Source organism: Merops nubicus, unplaced genomic scaffold, assembly GCF_000691845.1.
Source record: "Merops nubicus isolate BGI_N331 unplaced genomic scaffold, ASM69184v1 scaffold15029, whole genome shotgun sequence".
NCBI lineage: Eukaryota > Metazoa > Chordata > Aves > Coraciiformes > Meropidae > Merops > Merops nubicus.
Genome location: NW_008631789.1, coordinates 32,699 through 51,694, shown reverse-complemented (window position 1 = coordinate 51,694; position 18,996 = coordinate 32,699). Strand labels below are relative to the sequence as shown.

The following is an 18,996-nucleotide window of genomic DNA, read 5'->3' as shown; positions in this document are numbered from 1 at the left end:
CTATATATATGATATATCAGCATGGTATATATCATATATAGCTAGATACCATACATCATAGCTATCTGTAGAAAATCACATGCACATTTCTTGCAGGCCATCGACAAAGGAAGTATTCTTGTTTTGTAGTTTTTCCAATTACTAGACTCACTTTTAGCCCTGGATGAACCTGCTGTAACATCCTTTCATATTGTACTTTCTGACAAGGATTTTTAGAGTAATGGTGCCAAATTTGCCATTGTTAGAACTTTAGTATGACTCAAGAGGTACTGAACAGCACATCCAGTTTGCATTGTTATCCAGGTAGGAAGTTCAGCTCTTACTACCTGTCTGCTTCTGTCAACTACATGCTTCTATGGCTAAATCATAAAATTTACATTCAGATCAATCTCTTTTTGGAAAAGACAATGTATTTGCAAGTACAAGTGTCTTATGAGGACAGCATCTAGAAAATGAACTATGCTGCAGAGCAATGAGAGAGTTGAACTAATGTGTTTAAAAAGGGAAGATTGTATTGTTCTGACACTAGAGGCCTGACTCTCCTTTTATTGCACAAATGTTAGACTGGCGTAACAGTTTTGACTCCTGCTGGCCCACCTTTGATTTAGTTTACCAGTAGCAACAGAGGAATCAGGTTGTGTATTTGCTATACTTGACATTGACCAATATAAAGTCAGTTTTAACAATGTTGTACAAAGGACTGGAACCCAAGATCTAGTATTTTGCTGAGAGGGGTACCTGAACCATGTACAGGAATATTCAGACAGTAAGACCTAAAGAGAAATTAAGCTTCATGGCAACCTTCTCCCTCAATATCCAAATATCAGATTTGTAGCTTTAAATACATCCTGAAATATAATAAAAAGTGCAAGAGTAGTTTAATTTTAAATACAGTGTTTATCTTAGTAGTTAATAGATTGCTAAACAAGATGTAAAATACACATATGCATAAAAGCTTATACCATGATCTGCAGCGCCATGCTATGCGTAAGTGTTGAAGTTTGGCATTTCACTTGCAATACATGCTATGTTTCTTTGGTTTTCACCCCTGCTATTGAGTGGAAGAGCACCTGCTTTAGCTTGTAGTCGTGGGGCACTTTACCTTTTTAGAAGAAACAAAAATTTGGTACTGGGTCTCTGTGCTCTTGATGCAGAAATCCCATTATTATTACTAGGAAAGCTAAGGACACAGGGGAGAACATACCACATTTAGATTTCTGTACAGTTCTGCAATCTCTTACATTTAGCCAATACTTCCAACAAAACACCCATAACAAAGCTTGGAATTCAATGTTCTTTTTTGTTTGTTAACCAGTAATGCCTATAATACCAGGCTCTCATAGCTGAGCAAGATTCATACTGTTACAGTCACGGTTATATCCACATTCAACTTCCTTTTATTAGAAGTATAATACTGCACTTTATATCACAAATGTATAAAAATATGGCAGATAGTGTCATAACAATACTTTTCTTTTAAATGAGTATATTTAAAAAACAGACAGTTATTTTCCATTTATATATATGTATAGAATAAAATACTCCCGATGCAATATATAAATGTTACTGTTAGTTTTTTATAGAAACTACTGTAGCTGTTGCACTGCTTCACAATGTTTCAAACAGCTCAAAATAACTTTACGTTATAACATAAAAGATATGATTATAACAGTACGATATTAGGTCATCATAAATAAATATTACAAATCCTATCAAATATGGAAGTTTAAAAAACAAATTTAAGACATACAATTTACTTTAAACCCTTCACGGGGATACACTTTTATCACATAAATCCCACCGTTTTAACTAGGCAGCAAAAAATGCAGTAAGGGCATAGGTCTAGACATGAATGTTTTCACCCTTATCAGTGCCAATACATACCAGAAGTCTCCCAGCTTTCAGACAGAGATGTGCACTAAGCTGGAATGTAAGTGAGAGAAAATGGCAACGCATTTTTCTCCCTGACCGGCACACTCTGCCTGAGATCCAGCAACATTTCTGATGACTGGTAATTCATAATTCAACTCGGTTTACTGAATAATCCCTGACTCTCACCGTGGTGCCAAATGGCATAGCTCCACACGTACATATTGCACACCTTTATAAAGCTGAAAATGCAGTCTTACCATCACCAGAACCACCACACCACTCCCCTACGCTGATCTCCACCCAAAGCGGCCCGTGTTCTGGAGCGCAATTACAAGGCTGTCTCTTTCAAATCATTCAGGTTCGGCATCCGCGACCGGTTCGTTCGGTTGTACGTGGGCCCATTCTGTCCGCTCTTGGAAGGCAGCTGGTCAGAGTAGGGGGGCCCATCACTGGCGCCCCTGTTCACGGGGGAGACGTGCCAGGTCGGTTCCAGCTGGCTTGGGATCTGCAGCGCCGGCCTGCTCTTCGGCTGAGGCTCCTGCCGCACATTGCTGCCGCCGCTGCCGGAGCTTTGACTCATGGGGTGAATCCGCACTTCGGGAAAAGGGGCTTTGGCTGGCTGACTTGGTAAGGGCTGGAAGCGAGGCTCAGCGGGGACAGGGTGATTTGAAGAGGAGAGGTGTAAGAGCTTTCGAAGGGATTTTAAAGGCTGGCTCTGAAAGAGAGGTGGAGAAGCACTTGACCACCTGCTCTCCACCATATCAGACTTCCTAGAAAAAAACTGTCATAGCCTAGACAGAACATCTTCAACTACACTGGACTTCCTCAGTTTTTATTTGTGTTCCTCTGCAATATTTCATTCCAAGCTATGACTATACACCTGAGAAAATGTCGTCTTCTCATTATGATTCACTCTATTAGCTACCTGAAAAGATGGAACCTTTTCTACATGAGAAAAAAAAAATAAATTGTTCCAATCAATTATTTTAACCTTGTTTCCTATGAAAACAGAGGCACAGACAACCGCATTAGTTGTCCATCTGTCACCAGTCCTGCTATTAACTCTAGTCACGCTTTATCAGGCACAGATATCAGAAATACCAAGTTCCTCAAAATTTTATTAGAGAGAGAGAGTCTTGAGTAATAATCTGTACTGAAGTAAGGGCTGACAGAACTCAGCAGTTAAGATACTTTGCTCGCCAGCAGCTTGGCAATAAGCTGCTCTAGTCCCTCACAGATTTAACTGATGAACAGGTTGAAGGAAAAAGGGAGACATGGGGTTACTGAAATGGTTAGCGAGAGCCTGGGGAAGCCTGACTACTCAAAGTGGTGGGAAAACAGCCTCATTGAATTCCACAGCTCAGAGACCAACTTGCTTCTTCAAACGCTGCAGCTGCAACAAAGCCTCCTTTGCTGTTTTCCCTGTTGTAGAGGCAACAGAGCATGGCACTGAAGTTCCTGTCTAAACCCTGTACCCCCAGCTGGGTTTAGAACTGGAGAAAAAAAGTTTCCTTAGTGCAGTGCTATGCTCCAATAATGCAGCCTGCTTAAACTGCAGTCTGTGCCAGCTGAGGCAGAGCCGCACTGTAACGTGGTCACGATGCTCTGGTGAGCCCATCAGCTGCCAAACTGTGTCAAGTAGCAGTGCACCCTCAGGATTCACCATTCCTTGCAGAGCTAACTTGAGGGCTTTTCTACAGCACTGCATAGCTACCACAGATGTGCACTGAAACGTTGCTTGCTTCTAATACAAAAACAGAACCAGTATTTTGAAAGGCTCAAAGACTGCCACAGGGACATTTAGTCTCTCTTCTTTTCGGTGTCATTCATGTCTAGATTTTCAAAAGAATTATGCAGGACTGCAGGCACATCTTTTTTTACATTCAATAAATGGGGAATGGAAAGGTTGAGAAATAATTTCTAGTGCAATTTTTTTCATTCACTAGAGAAAAAGCTGTCAAGATACCTCAGTGATGTTAAAACAGAGGGAACTGATAATGCCACTTACAGGAGGCTGGATTTCTGTTATCTTCTCAGGATGCCAATCCTTCTGCCTGCTGCTCTGGTGATTAGAAGAATGAATGGCTTTCTGTAATGCCAAGAGATCCTGGCCATCACTGCTAGGCATCTGCAACAAAATATTAAATATTGGTCTCATAATATATTCCTAAGAATAGTGGCAAATCATTGCCCCCAGTTAATTACAGAACACAAGTGAAGCCCATTACTGCAGCAGAATTGAAATGACCTTTTAATATTTTTCCACGTAGTAAGAGCAAGTGGCTGTAGATATCATGCAGATTTGCTATACCCTTAGCCCTTAAAGCATTCACATGCTGTTAGTGTTATTTGCTGTAAGAGAGAGCAGTTAAACAAGGCTTCAAAAAAATAAAAATAAAAAAAAAAAAAGGAAAAAATTGTTGAGCCTCATCTTTACTTAAAAAGCATTCCATACGGCAGTTAAGACCATGGATCAGTTCTACAAATTTACTTCTGAGTGAAGCAGACCGGAATCTCTCTAAACCAATGTCTGGCTGATTTTGCCATCAGAAAACCAAGAGCTTTTACTTTGCCCATCTTTCTTCGCCTCCACAAATATGCCAAACTACAGCAAAAATTAAGGAACTCCTCCCCACCCCTCAAGCTGAAAATCCAACAAAATTTATGGCAGAAGGAAAATTTAAAAATTTATGTAGAGTTCTATCTCATTTCAAGACTAATAAGCAAAAAAAGGACAGTTAAAATATAACCTATTTTAATGCAAGCTGTCTTTTATCATGAACAATCAGAACAAACAAAAATACAGCAGAGGCATGAGCTAAAATCTGGTTTTCAGATAACCTGCTGTCAATGTTTGATTAATTAAATTTATATATAAAGGAGCAGTTTGCATTAAAAAAATGAATCTCCAATATAGCTATAAACCAAACCTTTTTTTTTTTTTTTTTCAGATTGAAATAGAATGAGACAGTTTACTTTTAAACATACACGATTTCACAACTATTTTCTTCCTTTAATCTTAGTCCCAGGGCTCATTCTCTCTGGAACTGTGTATGTTACATTTTAAGTATATAAAATACTAAAAAAAAAAATCTTTTTAGGCACAACCTATTTCAACATATCTGCCATTTTTACTTAAATTTATCGAACTGGCCCAAGATACTTAACTAGCATGAAGGGAAAGTGATCCCATGAAAATAAAACACATGCTGCTGTAGTCAGTAAAACAAGTTTACTGGAGCATTTTACAGTGCTACCATACTTAAAAATTAATACCATGGGTAGAGTGACTACAGGAAGCTTTTTCAAAGAAGAACTATGCTTTAAATTATTCTTTGAATTAAAAAGAGGAAAGAGGGATTTCTTGATGCTTGGATTCTCCCCGTTGGTTGAGTCTGTCTGCAATATAAGATACAAAAACTAAATGCATAGTATTTCAATTCAAGAAATGTGTCCTTACGATATTAATGGTTTTTCTTTCTTTTTTTTTTTTAAAAAAAAATGACAATATATTTATATAATAGATATAATTTGCTTTGGGAAAATAAAACAGTGATTGAACAAAAAAAGCACATGGAACAAATTCAAGGAACTCAATTAATATAAAGCATGTAAAAAGAGATCAGTACACCTATTGTTATATTTGTGTTCATTAGGAACACAGAGTACATTTCAAAGCCTTTTGGAAATAACTAGTAGGTCTTGTTGACTTTACTGTGCTTTGGATCAAATCCCGTAGTTCTGGCAATCACTTGTTACTTATAATAATGTCCTAGAGCAGTATGACATTTCTTATTTTTATATAAATAAAATATCAAAGATACACTAACAATAATAGCAACCTTTTTAAGAATGAGCAGTTGATAGCTACCTCTAGAAGAAATAAAAGTATTCTATTTTTAACTTGTAGAAAGAGCTAGGGCACCAAGATGAATTATTTAAGTTCTGACAAAAATGTGCTGTTAACAACTTCATGTATAACTTCAAGGGCACTGGCTGTTTTAATTTCTGTTAACACACCCAAAGCTCACAACAATGGATGCACAAACAAAAAAACAGGACTATAAAGTACTGAAATTATGAACTGGGCTATTTCTCCCCTGCTCAGATACAAACAAGCATAGGACACATAAGCTGTGTCTATCATTATTCTACCTGCTGAAAGAAAACTTGCTAATACAATGTACTGATTACATGACTGAACAGAATGATGAGTGCACTACCAAAAGCGAAGTATTTTGAACAGCTTTCTCAGCTTCTAGATTCCATCCAAATTAAAGAAAGAGTCACTAGTTAGCATAGCTTGTTTAAGCACTTTATGGCCAGAAGAATTTCCTGTTTCAGGTTCAGCAAATTAGAAAGGGATCAAAGCATCACTAAGAGAAATGCTCACCTGCAACTGTTTTATTCCAGAGCAGAAAATTTCTTCAGACCCACAGCTTGCAATATGTGCCAAAATCTGCAAGGCTCAGGCTCCTCTGAAGATAGTGCCTACCGACACTGTGTGCAACCCTCATGGATATCAAATTGTTTGGTGGCAGACAACAGCAAAAACTGTGACTCTAGCAATCCTCAAACCCTTTTGCTACAGTACTAAAAGACTCCAAACAAGATGAAAAGGGGAATGGGTAAAAACAGCTCTGCAAAAACAATATTGCAAAGAATTCCACCAGCAGGCAATAACCATTATTATCCCATGAGCATATGCACCTGGAGGACTCTAGGAAGAATGATTAATGGGAACAATTCTGCAGGAGGAAGTGTCAGAAACTGGGATCAGCTCTGGACTATCAGAGATTTTGAGAATGTCATTATCAAGATGTATTCATTCCAATTACAGATATCTTTCATGGTTCTTACAACAATCACTACCAAAATGAGACTGGTCAAAGGACAGTAGAAGTACACAAAAGCTACTTATGATCTACTTCTCAGCATTGTGACAGTTCTCAGGTCTAGTTTATTTGCTGCAGAAAGTATGTGTCAGAGTAAATAAGTGCAATTTCATACTTCTAGGACTGTATAAGAATTACAAGCCTCAGAAAAAAAAAAAACCACCCGTTGCGAGTCACAAGCTATCTCTTAGACATTTAATAAGAATTAACAGAAAACATTATTCACAAAGTTGAAGAGCTAATATTATAAAGCTGTTAACAGCTTTTGAAACTGAAGTCAAACTTGGTGCTGAACTGAAGGTAATAATATTTGTTTGTGCTGGAAGATCTTAATGAACATCCCCATGTTTGTTAGGTAGATGTCCTCAACTAACAGATGAAGAAGAACAAAGAACAGTGTCTGAACCAGACACTTATACACACATCAGTGGGTACAGTTTGTCCCTAGATGCTGTCTAGCTCCTAGCTGTAAGGAGAAATGAAAAGAGGTTTTTCAGTCTCTGGCTGGATCCAAAAATGAAGCTGAAGTCAGTAAGTTTCTAGCTGAGGATGCAAGAGTTTTATCACTACCTTATTTCACTAATTTGTTAATCTTCCTGTGAGATACTAGCTCTGCCTAGCCAACTTAATTTTCCCGAACACAGAATTCTCTCCCCCAGTCTAGCCCTCTTAAGAGTGGGAAGAAACAGGAATAAAGATTATGTACAGATCTACCCTCTCTTGTGATCGGTGATGGCTTTGGTAGCTATGGATCACGGTCCTTGTGATTTAGATCTTTTGGATTTTGAAATGCAACGAAATCCAGTCTATACTTCCTTCACACAGTTTAATCTGGAAGTATTTGAAACACCATCTATCAGCTGGGCTTTTAAAGCATTTCACATCTGAATGGCTGGAATCAGAGCAGACTAGAACGGTGCAAATTTAACACTTTTTTATTTTTTTTTTTTTAAATGCATCACTGGAACCAATGGCTTTAGGTGTGTTATCCTTCCATGGACATTTTGATATCAAATAATCCCAGATTTATAATGTAGACACTTTGTTCAGCTGCGTAATGCAAATGATTTTTTGAACTGTGTACAGGTATCAGGATGACCAAGTTGAGAAGGAGAGGTTCTGAAACCTGCCCCGCAGGAAGGCGAGGTGCGCTTCTGGGTGCTAGTTAACCCACACATGCACGTGATCTGTACGGTTCAAATAAAGCCTGATAATAACTTGTCTCCCCCAGTTTTCAACAGATCAGCCCCACACTGACACCAAGAGTCACGCCACCTCACTCTGTGACAGTAGATATTTTGATTTAGTTACTCCTCTTTGCCAGGAGTGCGTGTGATTTACTCCACTCTGAGAACCTTCAAAATGATAACTGCAGTTAAATTACAGGAACACTACAACTTTATGTAAATGAAACTTGAAATAATTTGCTGTTTCCAGAACTGCCATTTGAGAATGAGATGAGATGATGTTTAGTTTACTTCAGTTCTTTGGGAGAATGTAATTATAAAACTATGTAAAAAATTAATATATCACTGCTCTCGGATAACAGAAAGTTCTGTCGTCCTCCCAAAAACTAGATAAAAATGTCAAAATGTGTAAGAGGCACTAAAGTCTTAGAAAAACAATTATAAAAAAGGCTACAAATCATAAAACACTGAGAATGGTTAAGACACATCATTCTTATTCCAGCTACAGGGAGCAGCAAGAAGATGGAGGCTGTTATCAAAACGATGCCATGAAAAACACTGAAAAGAATTCTCATTTATAACAGTTTGACCTCCTCCTAATGGGTGTCTGAAACTATTTAAGCTCTGAAGACACACAATAATGCATTTGCTATTCTTGGAATGGTATCACCATGTCCTGTAAAAGAATCTGCCACAACATTAGCTGAAAACTTGCATCAAAACAGGCTCTCAAGGGGTCTGAATAAGAAAAAAATATGCACAGGGCTAGTAGGTGAAGAAATATTTGAAAAGGCAGATAAATAAACCTTGAACAGGAAAAGATTTTGATTTTCATATAGTGAAGAGAGAAAACAAAAGAACAAACAGACACACACAGGAATGATCATGAACAATACAAGGGTACTATACTAATCTAGCATTTTTAAATTGTATAATTCAGAACTGAAAAACATATTTTCTGTTAGGAATACTGTATACTTACGGTTTGAGATTTCTTCTTTTTCTTTTTTATTGCCCTGAAAAAAACTTGCTTTTCTTTCTCCTTTAGCTGTTCTGAGTGACTGTTAAGGTTTTCAGGACTTTTCCTAAACATGAAATAAGGCATTGTAAGAGAGATTTTATTCTCACCTTATGTAAATTCAGTGTAAGAATGAGATCTGATGCCAAAGAATGCAAATTATTGATTAAAGCAAAAATATTCTTAATGTTTTAGCATTCATTAGTTCAAGGGTTACAATACAAACACCAGACAAATAGTCTTATTAAATGGGATAGGAGGAACACAGTGTTAGGGTAAAATGATTAGCTCAAACCAGTGAATAGTTATTTAGGAAGAAGGAAAGCATGCATGTCTTTTTTTTTTTTTTTTTTAAGCCGTAATTTAATATTCAAACCAAAATATCACACACAAGGTCTTTTAGAAAAATGAAAATCGTATCTGAGAGAACATACAAATGGTGGTGAGGTATAAAAGCATAGGTCCAGTTTATCCATTGCTTGCTGGAGAGCCAGAAGTTGCAAAGTTCACCACAGAGAACCAATTTCAGTCAAACTTCCTGAACTTGCTGACATAGTTCCAAATTTATCATTGGGGAAGCTGGGAATCTACTGTTGTCCATTTCAACCTAAATACTTCTGTTAGTTTGTTATGCATGCATGACAGTGCTGCCAAAAGATGACCTGGAAGTGGAACAGGTGGCTTGCCTGAAGACCACATTTCCACCTTTTAACTTATCTACACAGATGAATTCTTGAGACCTGATAAATAACACGTTACTCTAAGTATACACAGTAAACTATGCATGTAAAATACTGATACGGGGTAAAGAGATGGTTTATGTAGGGCCCTGGTAAGACATAACGGAATGCTGTTCTAGTGCCCTTCAAAATAGTTTGAAAATTGGAAATGGTGTGGGAAAGTCACAGAAATAAATTCAGAGGTAGAAAGAATGGCCTACATTAAACAACTCAGAGATTTCAATCTCTTTAGCATGTTAAAAAACACAGCCAAAATGGCTCCAACATTTAGGCTCCTTGATTGCAGTGCACAATTACTTATCTGGGAAAAAAATTAAAGAATACTAGAAGGACCTTTAACGTAAAGTGCAAAGACATAACAAGTAGGTGGGTGATGAAGCCAGAGAAGTCATATTTGAAATAGGGCACTGATTTTAACAACAAGAATCATTAGCTGCCAGAACAAACTCCTTAGTGAAGTGGATTTCCCATCTTTGACATTTCAAATCAGGACCACGTGCTCTTCTGGGAGACACACATTTGTCAGGTATGCTACTGGGCTGGGACCCCAGAGAACAGATGATATTTAATGGCAGTTAATGTACAGAAAATCATACTGGGTGATTTAATGGTCCTTTTTTTTTGCTATGAAGTCATATGAGAACAGAAATTAAGTTACTCCATTGTCTTGATGGAAAACCTAAAGGAAAACCACAGCTCTAAAGGCTGTTTTATCTCTGGATGACAAACAGAAGCAGCTTTTCTTGGAGCAACTATAATGTAGCAATGCTTAGCTGTCTGCTATAGTTATCTCTGGCTTCTAATTCTGGCTTTAAATGCTATGCTATCAGCTGGTGATTCAGCTGCTACTACATGCCAAGCTGACATTTTTCCCAAGCAAATGTAAAACACATAATTGGGGTAGGAATCACTGGAGTCATCCTCCTTATTGGTAAAAATATCTTCACTCTGACAGGTGGTTTCACCAGTTCCTCTGTTCCTACATAAAACCACCTCAAGCCAAAATGCTACCTGGTTCTAAATATAAACGCATGCAGTGTTCAAACTCTGTAATAAAGTGCAATTGTAAGAGTAAGAGAATGGGCCCAGAGGAAAGATTTATAGGCAGAGAACATGGTGGAAGTTTTCCTAATTTAGATTTCTGGAACTTACATCTAGATCCCAGAAACAGAGTCAGGTGCGCAACAAGACATATTTAATGTAAAAATTACAATGCTACAGGAAAAAACTCTAGTTTAAAATAATTATTAGATTTATAACACACATTTTAAATGTACTGAATTGATCCAGATTCCCATTTCTGTCACGTCCCTGTGTTTGGTACCGCTGTGTAACAGCAGCAATACAGTCTTAAAGCACTGAGGAGAAAGCCCAAAAGTAAAGACTACTGACAGCTTCACAGATTCAGAGAACTCAGAAGACTGACTTAACACAAACAAAGCACCTGCTGAATTGTTTACTACATGATGTTTACTTAATTTTTTAGAAAAGTTGGAGGAAAGCATGCACCCCAAATGTCCTGCTAGTACTCTGAAAGTCACGGGAATGGGACTCAGAAACATCTGAGCCTTTCCCCAGAGGAGCTACTGTGCATCCACATCTGCAAACATACCCCAAACCACAGCCCCCGTGCAAATCACCAGCCTAGCAACTATGTTGTCTGCTGAGGAACCAGAGTCAGGTCATAAAGAAGCGTCCACGTGTTTACTCTACATTGTCCTTTAATTTTTTTCAATGTCTTGCTATGGCTTTTTTCCACAGCCTATTCCAAAATAGAGATGCAGCATTTTTAAAGGTGAGCTTAATCTTCAGAACAAAGCTTGGGACAATTTTTGCCATACTTTTAGACAGAGATTCAATGAAGTGCGATTCTTTTCTTTGGCTCACTGAACTTAGATGAGAAAATTGCTCCTTACAGCAGATGAGCAAAGACAAGAGAAGTGAAATTCTGCACCAGCATTTCCTCTTTATGGCTACAGTGACCAGACAGAGAAGGAAAATAAGGAGCTGAGAACTCTGCTCATTTCCAATTGCTGCTTACCCAAAAGCCAGTGGTTTTACACCAACGGGTTTATGTCATTAACTTCTATGACTCATATTGCAGTACAGTTGTCTGAAACAGCAGTGACCTTGAAAAACGACTGCTTCAAAACACATGCTCATTATGTGAGCAGAGTGAACATATATAGCATTATAGCAGGAAGCTTCAACACCAGGATTTTGTACTGAGTGAAAATAGAGCAGAACATTTTAATCAATGAGATGAAACACTGGGATATTTTAGGCATCCCAAAAGATGTTTTTCAGACAATGGACAGTACAGGAAAAAAATCTGGATTATCAGTAAAAATCTGTATTGTATAGTCACTCAACACCAAACTCTTGCAATCTAAGTGCAAGTATTTTGGTACTTTGCATAGAGCTTCAGCTCTTGAGAGCAAACAGTTACACTAGAATCCATTATGCAGTATGTCTTTTACTAGGAGTAACAGTAGCTCTAGAGAAGAGCCACAACTCAGCAAGCTCACCCTCAAGCAGAAACCAAAGGCAAAACATGCTGTTCTTTATTTTATCTTTGTGTGCTTGTTATTGCCCCTGGCAGGAAAGGTATCCAACTTCATTCAAGTACAGTGAGGTGTAGCAGCAAACATGCACGGGGCAAGCAAGCTGATGTGCTTTAATATTAACTAAAAAGAATAAATAGGAAGCATTTTGCATTCATGCTGCCATAGATAGATTTGTATTGCAGACCGCTCTTTTTGGGCTCCAATTCCTCATGCTTGTTTCACTTATTCTTCAGCAACTTCAATCTCAGCATGCAGTCTAGCTTGGAAATCCCCTTTAACTGCCAATATACTACTGCCTTTACTGAACTGCTCATGATTACATGAGTAAAATCTGGTCTAATGGAGGAGTAACTGAAGTGTCTGAAGTTTTCTTCAGAAGATCAATGCACAAACACTAATTCTCCAAGTTAGCTTTTGGTTTTGCTTGAAGTAAAACCCTTGGCAGTTATAGAGTTAGCATAAATGAAGGCAAGAAAACATCAGAAACTACTAAAGCACCTCAAACAGATGGTTTACGTAAGGTAAGAATCTTAATCTCACAAGCTGAAGCCCATAGTAAAACTTCTTGGTCTAAAAGGCTGGCATTGAAAGCTTAAATATCAGAGATCAAATCTGAACTTATCTGCTTGGAGTTGCAATTTATTTTTATTTTTTTAAATTTTTTTTTCCTCATGTGAAAAGGAGGATATATTAACTGGAATAAACCCTAGATCTACTATCTTATATACAGTACACCACCCAGAAGCCACTAAAGCTGCTAGATCAGCCAAGGCTGTGGCATCACTAAAAATAGTGTACACATAAATGTATATATATACACCCATGTTTTACACCCATCCTCGCACTGCCCTGGTATCATTCAACATTAGTAACCATAAAAAAAATGGAAGTGGTTGGTTTTGTAAACTTACATCCCATATAATTCACTGGGATTACTTTTTGGACAGAATACTGATGACTACAAATTCTGGAGAGCTTCCCTGCAAATAACATTAGACTGTATCATCTAATTCTTAGTACAAAACAAACACTGGTAAAGGGGAAGAGTCACGGATAGAGGCACTGGTTACTAGAAGGACCTGGTAGGGAGGCTCAGATATTGCCAAATAGAAGCATAAAGCAAATGTACTGGATGACAATGCATACGCACGAGGCTTGGGCAGGAAATGTCAGAGGGAAAGCTGTATCATTAGTAAGGCAGACATCTTCAAGCTATGCAGAGTGGATTCCTAAAGTCTCAACCAGTGTAACACACATGGGTGATTTTTAAGCCTCCAAGTTACAAATTGGAATTTTCCTGATTTTTCTACAAATTCAGGAATTCTGTAAATTAACTGGAAAATCTTTACAATGCAGCAGTCACTGTACTACAGACACAGCTGAACAAGCTTCAAACTATCTTGCTTAGATATTGGTAACATTCTAGTTTCAGGACCATTAACTGTGACTACATTGTTATGCTGAACCAGTGATATTACAGCCAGTCAGGTCATGTTTACAAAATACTGTATTGTTTTGGAGTCGTGAAAATTATTGGTAGATAGATAACTGTAATCCTTTAAATCCTAAGAGTAGGATGTGGGTTTTTAAAAAGATCTTTTCTTGAATGACAGTGTTTGTCTGTCTTGTATATATTATATACACATACAATAATAATAAATAGTTTGTATATTTCACTTATTTATTATTTTTGCAAAAAGGTAAGACTTCTCTCTTCTAGAGAAGATATGACAAGCTGTTTGTCATAAAATTAATACATTTATATAGACATAAAAGGCATAAACAACAAAGCTTTCCAGAAGCCCCCAAATATCTTGTAAGCAATGAATGCAAACACTTCCAATGTGACGTGAGATGAAGTGCTGCATGTTGGAGTTTATCCCAAAGAGCTATTTAGAACTACAACAACAGTAAAGTTAACTCAGGCCAACATTTTGGCACACTGGCAGAACAAGGTTAAGCACCCTGCCTATACCTATTGATTTTGCCCAGCTCAAGACAAAGCTTGTACAAGTGAAACAGAATAAAATATCTACTCTTGTATAAAAAAAAAGAAAAATTGAGGCAGGTCATTTGCAGGAAATTAAACTCTGGCAAAAAAGAATTTCTTGAAGGATGAAAAATTTGCCTTTTTTCAAAGGAAGTTGTCTGAAGTTCAGAAATGATCCAATAATTTAAGAGTAAAACCTGATGACAAAAGTCGAGTTTATAACATCTTTATTTTAAAGAAGCAGGACAGTGGGGACAGCGTGAAGAAATGCACACAAAGACAAGGGAACATCTGTGACAATTCAGTCTAGCAAACATTCACAAAATCTTTCACAGAAGAAAGGCAACACAGAGCAATAGTATGAGAGAAGCAATATTTTACAGTAGTGGCAAGTCCAGGTGGAATACACATCACTCATAATTTGAGATGAATTGTCATGTACCAGTTACGTATGTCAGTCAAACATCAAATATTTACTTCATCATAAAATTGATGTAAGCAGAATCACATTCCATTAGAGCTTTCAACATTTTCTTAAGTGTTTATACAACTTCTGTACAAAATATCAAGTAGAGGAACATAGACTCTACATCACTCAGGAATCTGATTAAGCTGCATTTATGGCACAGAACAATTTTTCAACAACATTAGACCATTGCCAGGACAACTTGCACAGAGTTAACATGTAGAGCTGGGCAGGAAACATTTCAGGAAAACAGGGAATAGGAAAAGCAAAGAGAAAGAAAAACGCATGCCGAAATAGCAGTAACTTGATTTTGCGGGGACTGCCATTCCTCCCATTTCATAAGAAGAAAGGCTTATTCTTCTGGGGGTTCCTTCTCTCAGAGGAGCTGTTCCACTTTGTGAAAATATTTGAGTACATTAACTGGAGCAAGGGCTTAAATATAAGTGTCTCAAAGTTAGGAGCTTAATTCACTGGGCCATATTCAGCATCATTGTGGTCCTTTCACTATTTCAACAAGATGAATCAGCTTCAAGAGAATATATTGAGGGAAACAGGGAACATGCTCTAGAATAACCTCTAACTTTTGGTTCAGGGCATTCACTTGTTAGATCTTAGATCTTGGTTCAAGCCTCTGGTTTAAATCATGAAGAACAAAGGGCCTGCATTCCAGTTCCTCACATTCCAAAAAAGAATACTGACCCCAGAACATTTGTTATTTCGAATGTATCTCTGGTTTTGACTGGGAATTCCACCCTGGAGCTGAAGAATCTTCCCAATATAATGTTAGTGGGTATCAGTTTGTTCCTTTGAAAAGTTTTGGTTTCAATAATTTGGCATTGTAAGGAAAAAAACACTTAGTCAAAAAATTCCCAACCAGCTCTAATAACATATGCTATTATTTCAGTTCAGAGTTAAAATAACATTACATGTTTCTTTGCAGTCACCACATAATAAAAGGCAATAAATTGCCAAACAATATATAAAGCAAAACAAGATTCCAACTGGCTTATGTTATATGCAGGATAGAAAGATATGAAGGACAACAGAATATGTAAAAGGGTTCAATAGTAGGAATAAATACCTTCTTTAGCCACATAAGTCACAACATAAATACCACCTTTTTACATAAATGACTGGATTCCTCAGCTAACTTCCACAAAATGAAGGCAGGTGGAGCTACTTGAAGGACAGGAAGCAGACTAGTGAATCAGAGCAGGTGACAAGGGTTTTGGAGTAAATACGTAGTACTGACATGGGAATACAACCTGGACCCAAGTTGAAATACCAGTTGTTTCCCTAAATCCCCTTTCCCTACATCCCCTCACCCCCCCTTACTTTTTTAAGCAGATAATTCACATGTTCATGTGAAAACACATTAAGTCAACAAAGCACTGAAACAGTTCTTTAGCTAGCATGATTGCATCATACTTTCAGAAAGCAGTGTTTCAGACAGTGGTATGAAGCACAGGTGAACCATGTGAATGCATACAGTTCATTCCTCCCACCAATCCTTTGAATCTTCATTTGCTTATTTTTATTCAGTGTGCTTTACTGTGATTGAATAAACTAGAAGGTTAAGAATATTTTAGAGCTGAACAGCTCTCAGCGACAAAATTAAGGTATTTCCCTTTAAGTCCTGCAAAGCTATGCATATACTGTCATTTTATTAGCATAATTACTGCTAAGTGATCTGTGTTATATAATAGAGCCATGTATGCTTTTAATCTTTTAAAATCAATATACACCATTAAGATGTTGCTTAGTTCATTCTCCCATAGAATGTACACATTTCTTTCTGTGGTGCATAAACAAAAAGAGCAGCAGTCCCCATTGTAGGGTAAATAGTATATTGTTCATTAATACAGTCCTATGTTATATACAGAAACATGCAATTTGGTTTTTTTTTCCATTTGTTTGACAATTCATGCTTCTGGAATTCACATATGAAGCTACGGCCTTGCTATCCATACTACACACATGCAAGCACTTTGTATTATCATTAACCAAAGACTAATAGTGGAAAAAAGTCAGGAAAGATTGGACAAAAGTATATAATATATAATCTTTAATGCATTCAGCGTGAAGGTGTAATGAAGCATTTCTTCTTGCTCAAAAAGTGACAGAAAACACGGAATGCTATGCCAGTAGAGTCAGAGGACTAAGCATATATATTGCAAATTTTGAGAAAAACATGGGGATTTTTCCCCCCTCCTGTTAAAAATCCCTTTTTCCCCTGCCATTCTCTACACACCTGTGTAAATAACAACTCACCAGGTATCAAAGGTGGTTTGTCTCTTTGGGTGGTTCGCCACCGTGCTGCTGTCTGCTGGTAACACAGAGGCTCTGTTGGACACGTTGTTTTCTATGTACGTACTCTCTGGACGTGGAGATGGAACTGAACAGAGAAATAGCAAACAATGTACACTGAGCTCTGCCAAAACCTCATCTTTCAGTTCTCTGCTCCCCCTCTACCTCTTTTACAGAAACAAGAGAGTGAAGGCACAGTTTTACTTTATGTATGACTGAAAATATTAGCCTTTTTTTATTTTATGGTTTGAAAACCTGTTGTTCTGTGATACTTTCAAGGTAATATTAGTTGTAAAATAAGACCACCATCAGAACTTGGCTAAACCGTTAGTAGACTGGAGAACGTTTCTATATGTAGGGAGCTACAAGCTCAATATTTAAAAACAGGAAACAATAAAAGGTTGAAATACTGTTATTAAAGACACAAAATACTACAAAAATACTGTGTCTTCACTTCTACCTTAAAAAAAAGTAGTACCCATTCTGAAAATAAATACTTTGGATTTTAATATAATGAAGATTAAGAGATTACTCACTAAAAACAAAAGGATCAAAATCAGATGTATTTTTCAGACAGACATGCCATGGTTATGAAAATAGCTTATACATATCTAGAACATAAATTTATTAGAATTATGAATATCCCCAGAAATACCTGCACTGGATGAAAAACTGATAAGTCACTAGTTGCAGCATTACTGCAGCATCACACTATAAAGCCTAACAAAATTGAATCTCTAAGTTTTTGTTCAAGCTGAAGTACATGCTTGTACTTGCTAATAACCTTTATGATAAGTCAGTACTTAAGAATTTCATAAATATTTATTTACCTTTTTTGCAGTAACTTTTTATTTCAACAGTTTTTGCATATATTATTATCCATGTATTATTTAAATATAGTATCATTTTTCCAAAGCATTAAGTCTGTGAAATAAAATTTGTTTCACAGATATAGTTAAAAGAGGAAGAAACCTCTAGTTTAGTTTATAATAAGGAATTGAATGAATCCCAGACCTACAGTTTCCTTAGCACATGACTTACAGAAAGTCATTCTTCCTTGGAACTTATGTCTCACTATGTATAAAAAAGAAGGATAATCCATGTTCAATTTTAGGATTGTTTTAAGGACTAAGAAAAGCAATTCAAGACTGAGGTTTCTTAGGGATTCTCTGTTGTATGCTCTACAACACCTCACACTCAAAACCATTGCTCAAAACAGTACAAGCTTTAATATTGGTCACAGGTTTTATTATTGCAACGGGACACTTGCAAGGATTGGCAGATTGTAACATGTCTCAATCAGGTCATCAGCCAACTGATCAACCTGAAGGGGATCAGAGGGAGATTTGTGACTCTGTTTAAGGTTATTAGGTGACTCATAATTGAATTTTACCTGATTGGGACTTCTTAAGATTCAGGGGAGGCCCACAATCCTCCTAACACTTGCACGACAGTAATTAGCTTCTTGTCATTCTTGTATTTTTCAAAAGGATTACCCAGGTTTAGCCAATAGGCAGCTGCTCAGAAATCACCATCTTTTGTGTGCCATAATAGAACAATATCTATTTGTGTGTGTGTATATATATATGTTTACACACACGCACATCTATATACACATACACAGTACTGTTTTATTATTTATTCTGGACTGGACTTATAAAAGTGTGTTTTTCCTTGTAAGAAACCCTGACCTTTAGTAAGTCTGAACAAAATAAATGAACATAGCTTTTGAGCAATTAGAAAGTAGCATGACAGTTCAACGCACCGCAGTACCTCAACTAGATCAGTAGGTATGTCAATGTGTTACAAGTACAAAGGTGTTTAAAATATGAATTAAAAACATTAACGAACTGCTTACTCTGGTAATACTAATTCATTTTGTTCAACTGCCCCTGGTAAATTATCTTCTGGTTTACAAAGTACTGCACTGGATATGCTTTTCAAAGTGAGTTAT

General features: G+C 37.1%; 1 protein-coding gene across 1 annotated transcript in view; it reads right to left on the bottom strand.

Annotated features, from left to right (window-relative positions):
• Positions 1–2,200: 2,200 nt before the first annotated feature.
• CDKL5 (cyclin-dependent kinase-like 5) overlaps positions 2,201–18,996 on the bottom strand; it is a gene marked incomplete at its 5' end in the record, with an annotated part of 46,882 nt that continues 30,086 nt past the window's right edge. The window contains 5 exons of the mRNA XM_008947709.1: positions 2,201–2,587; positions 3,881–4,000; positions 5,149–5,271; positions 8,937–9,039; positions 17,007–17,130. Coding sequence (XP_008945957.1) covers positions 2,201–2,587; positions 3,881–4,000; positions 5,149–5,271; positions 8,937–9,039; positions 17,007–17,130 — 857 coding nt within the window. The remainder of the gene's footprint in view (positions 2,588–3,880; positions 4,001–5,148; positions 5,272–8,936; positions 9,040–17,006; positions 17,131–18,996) is intronic.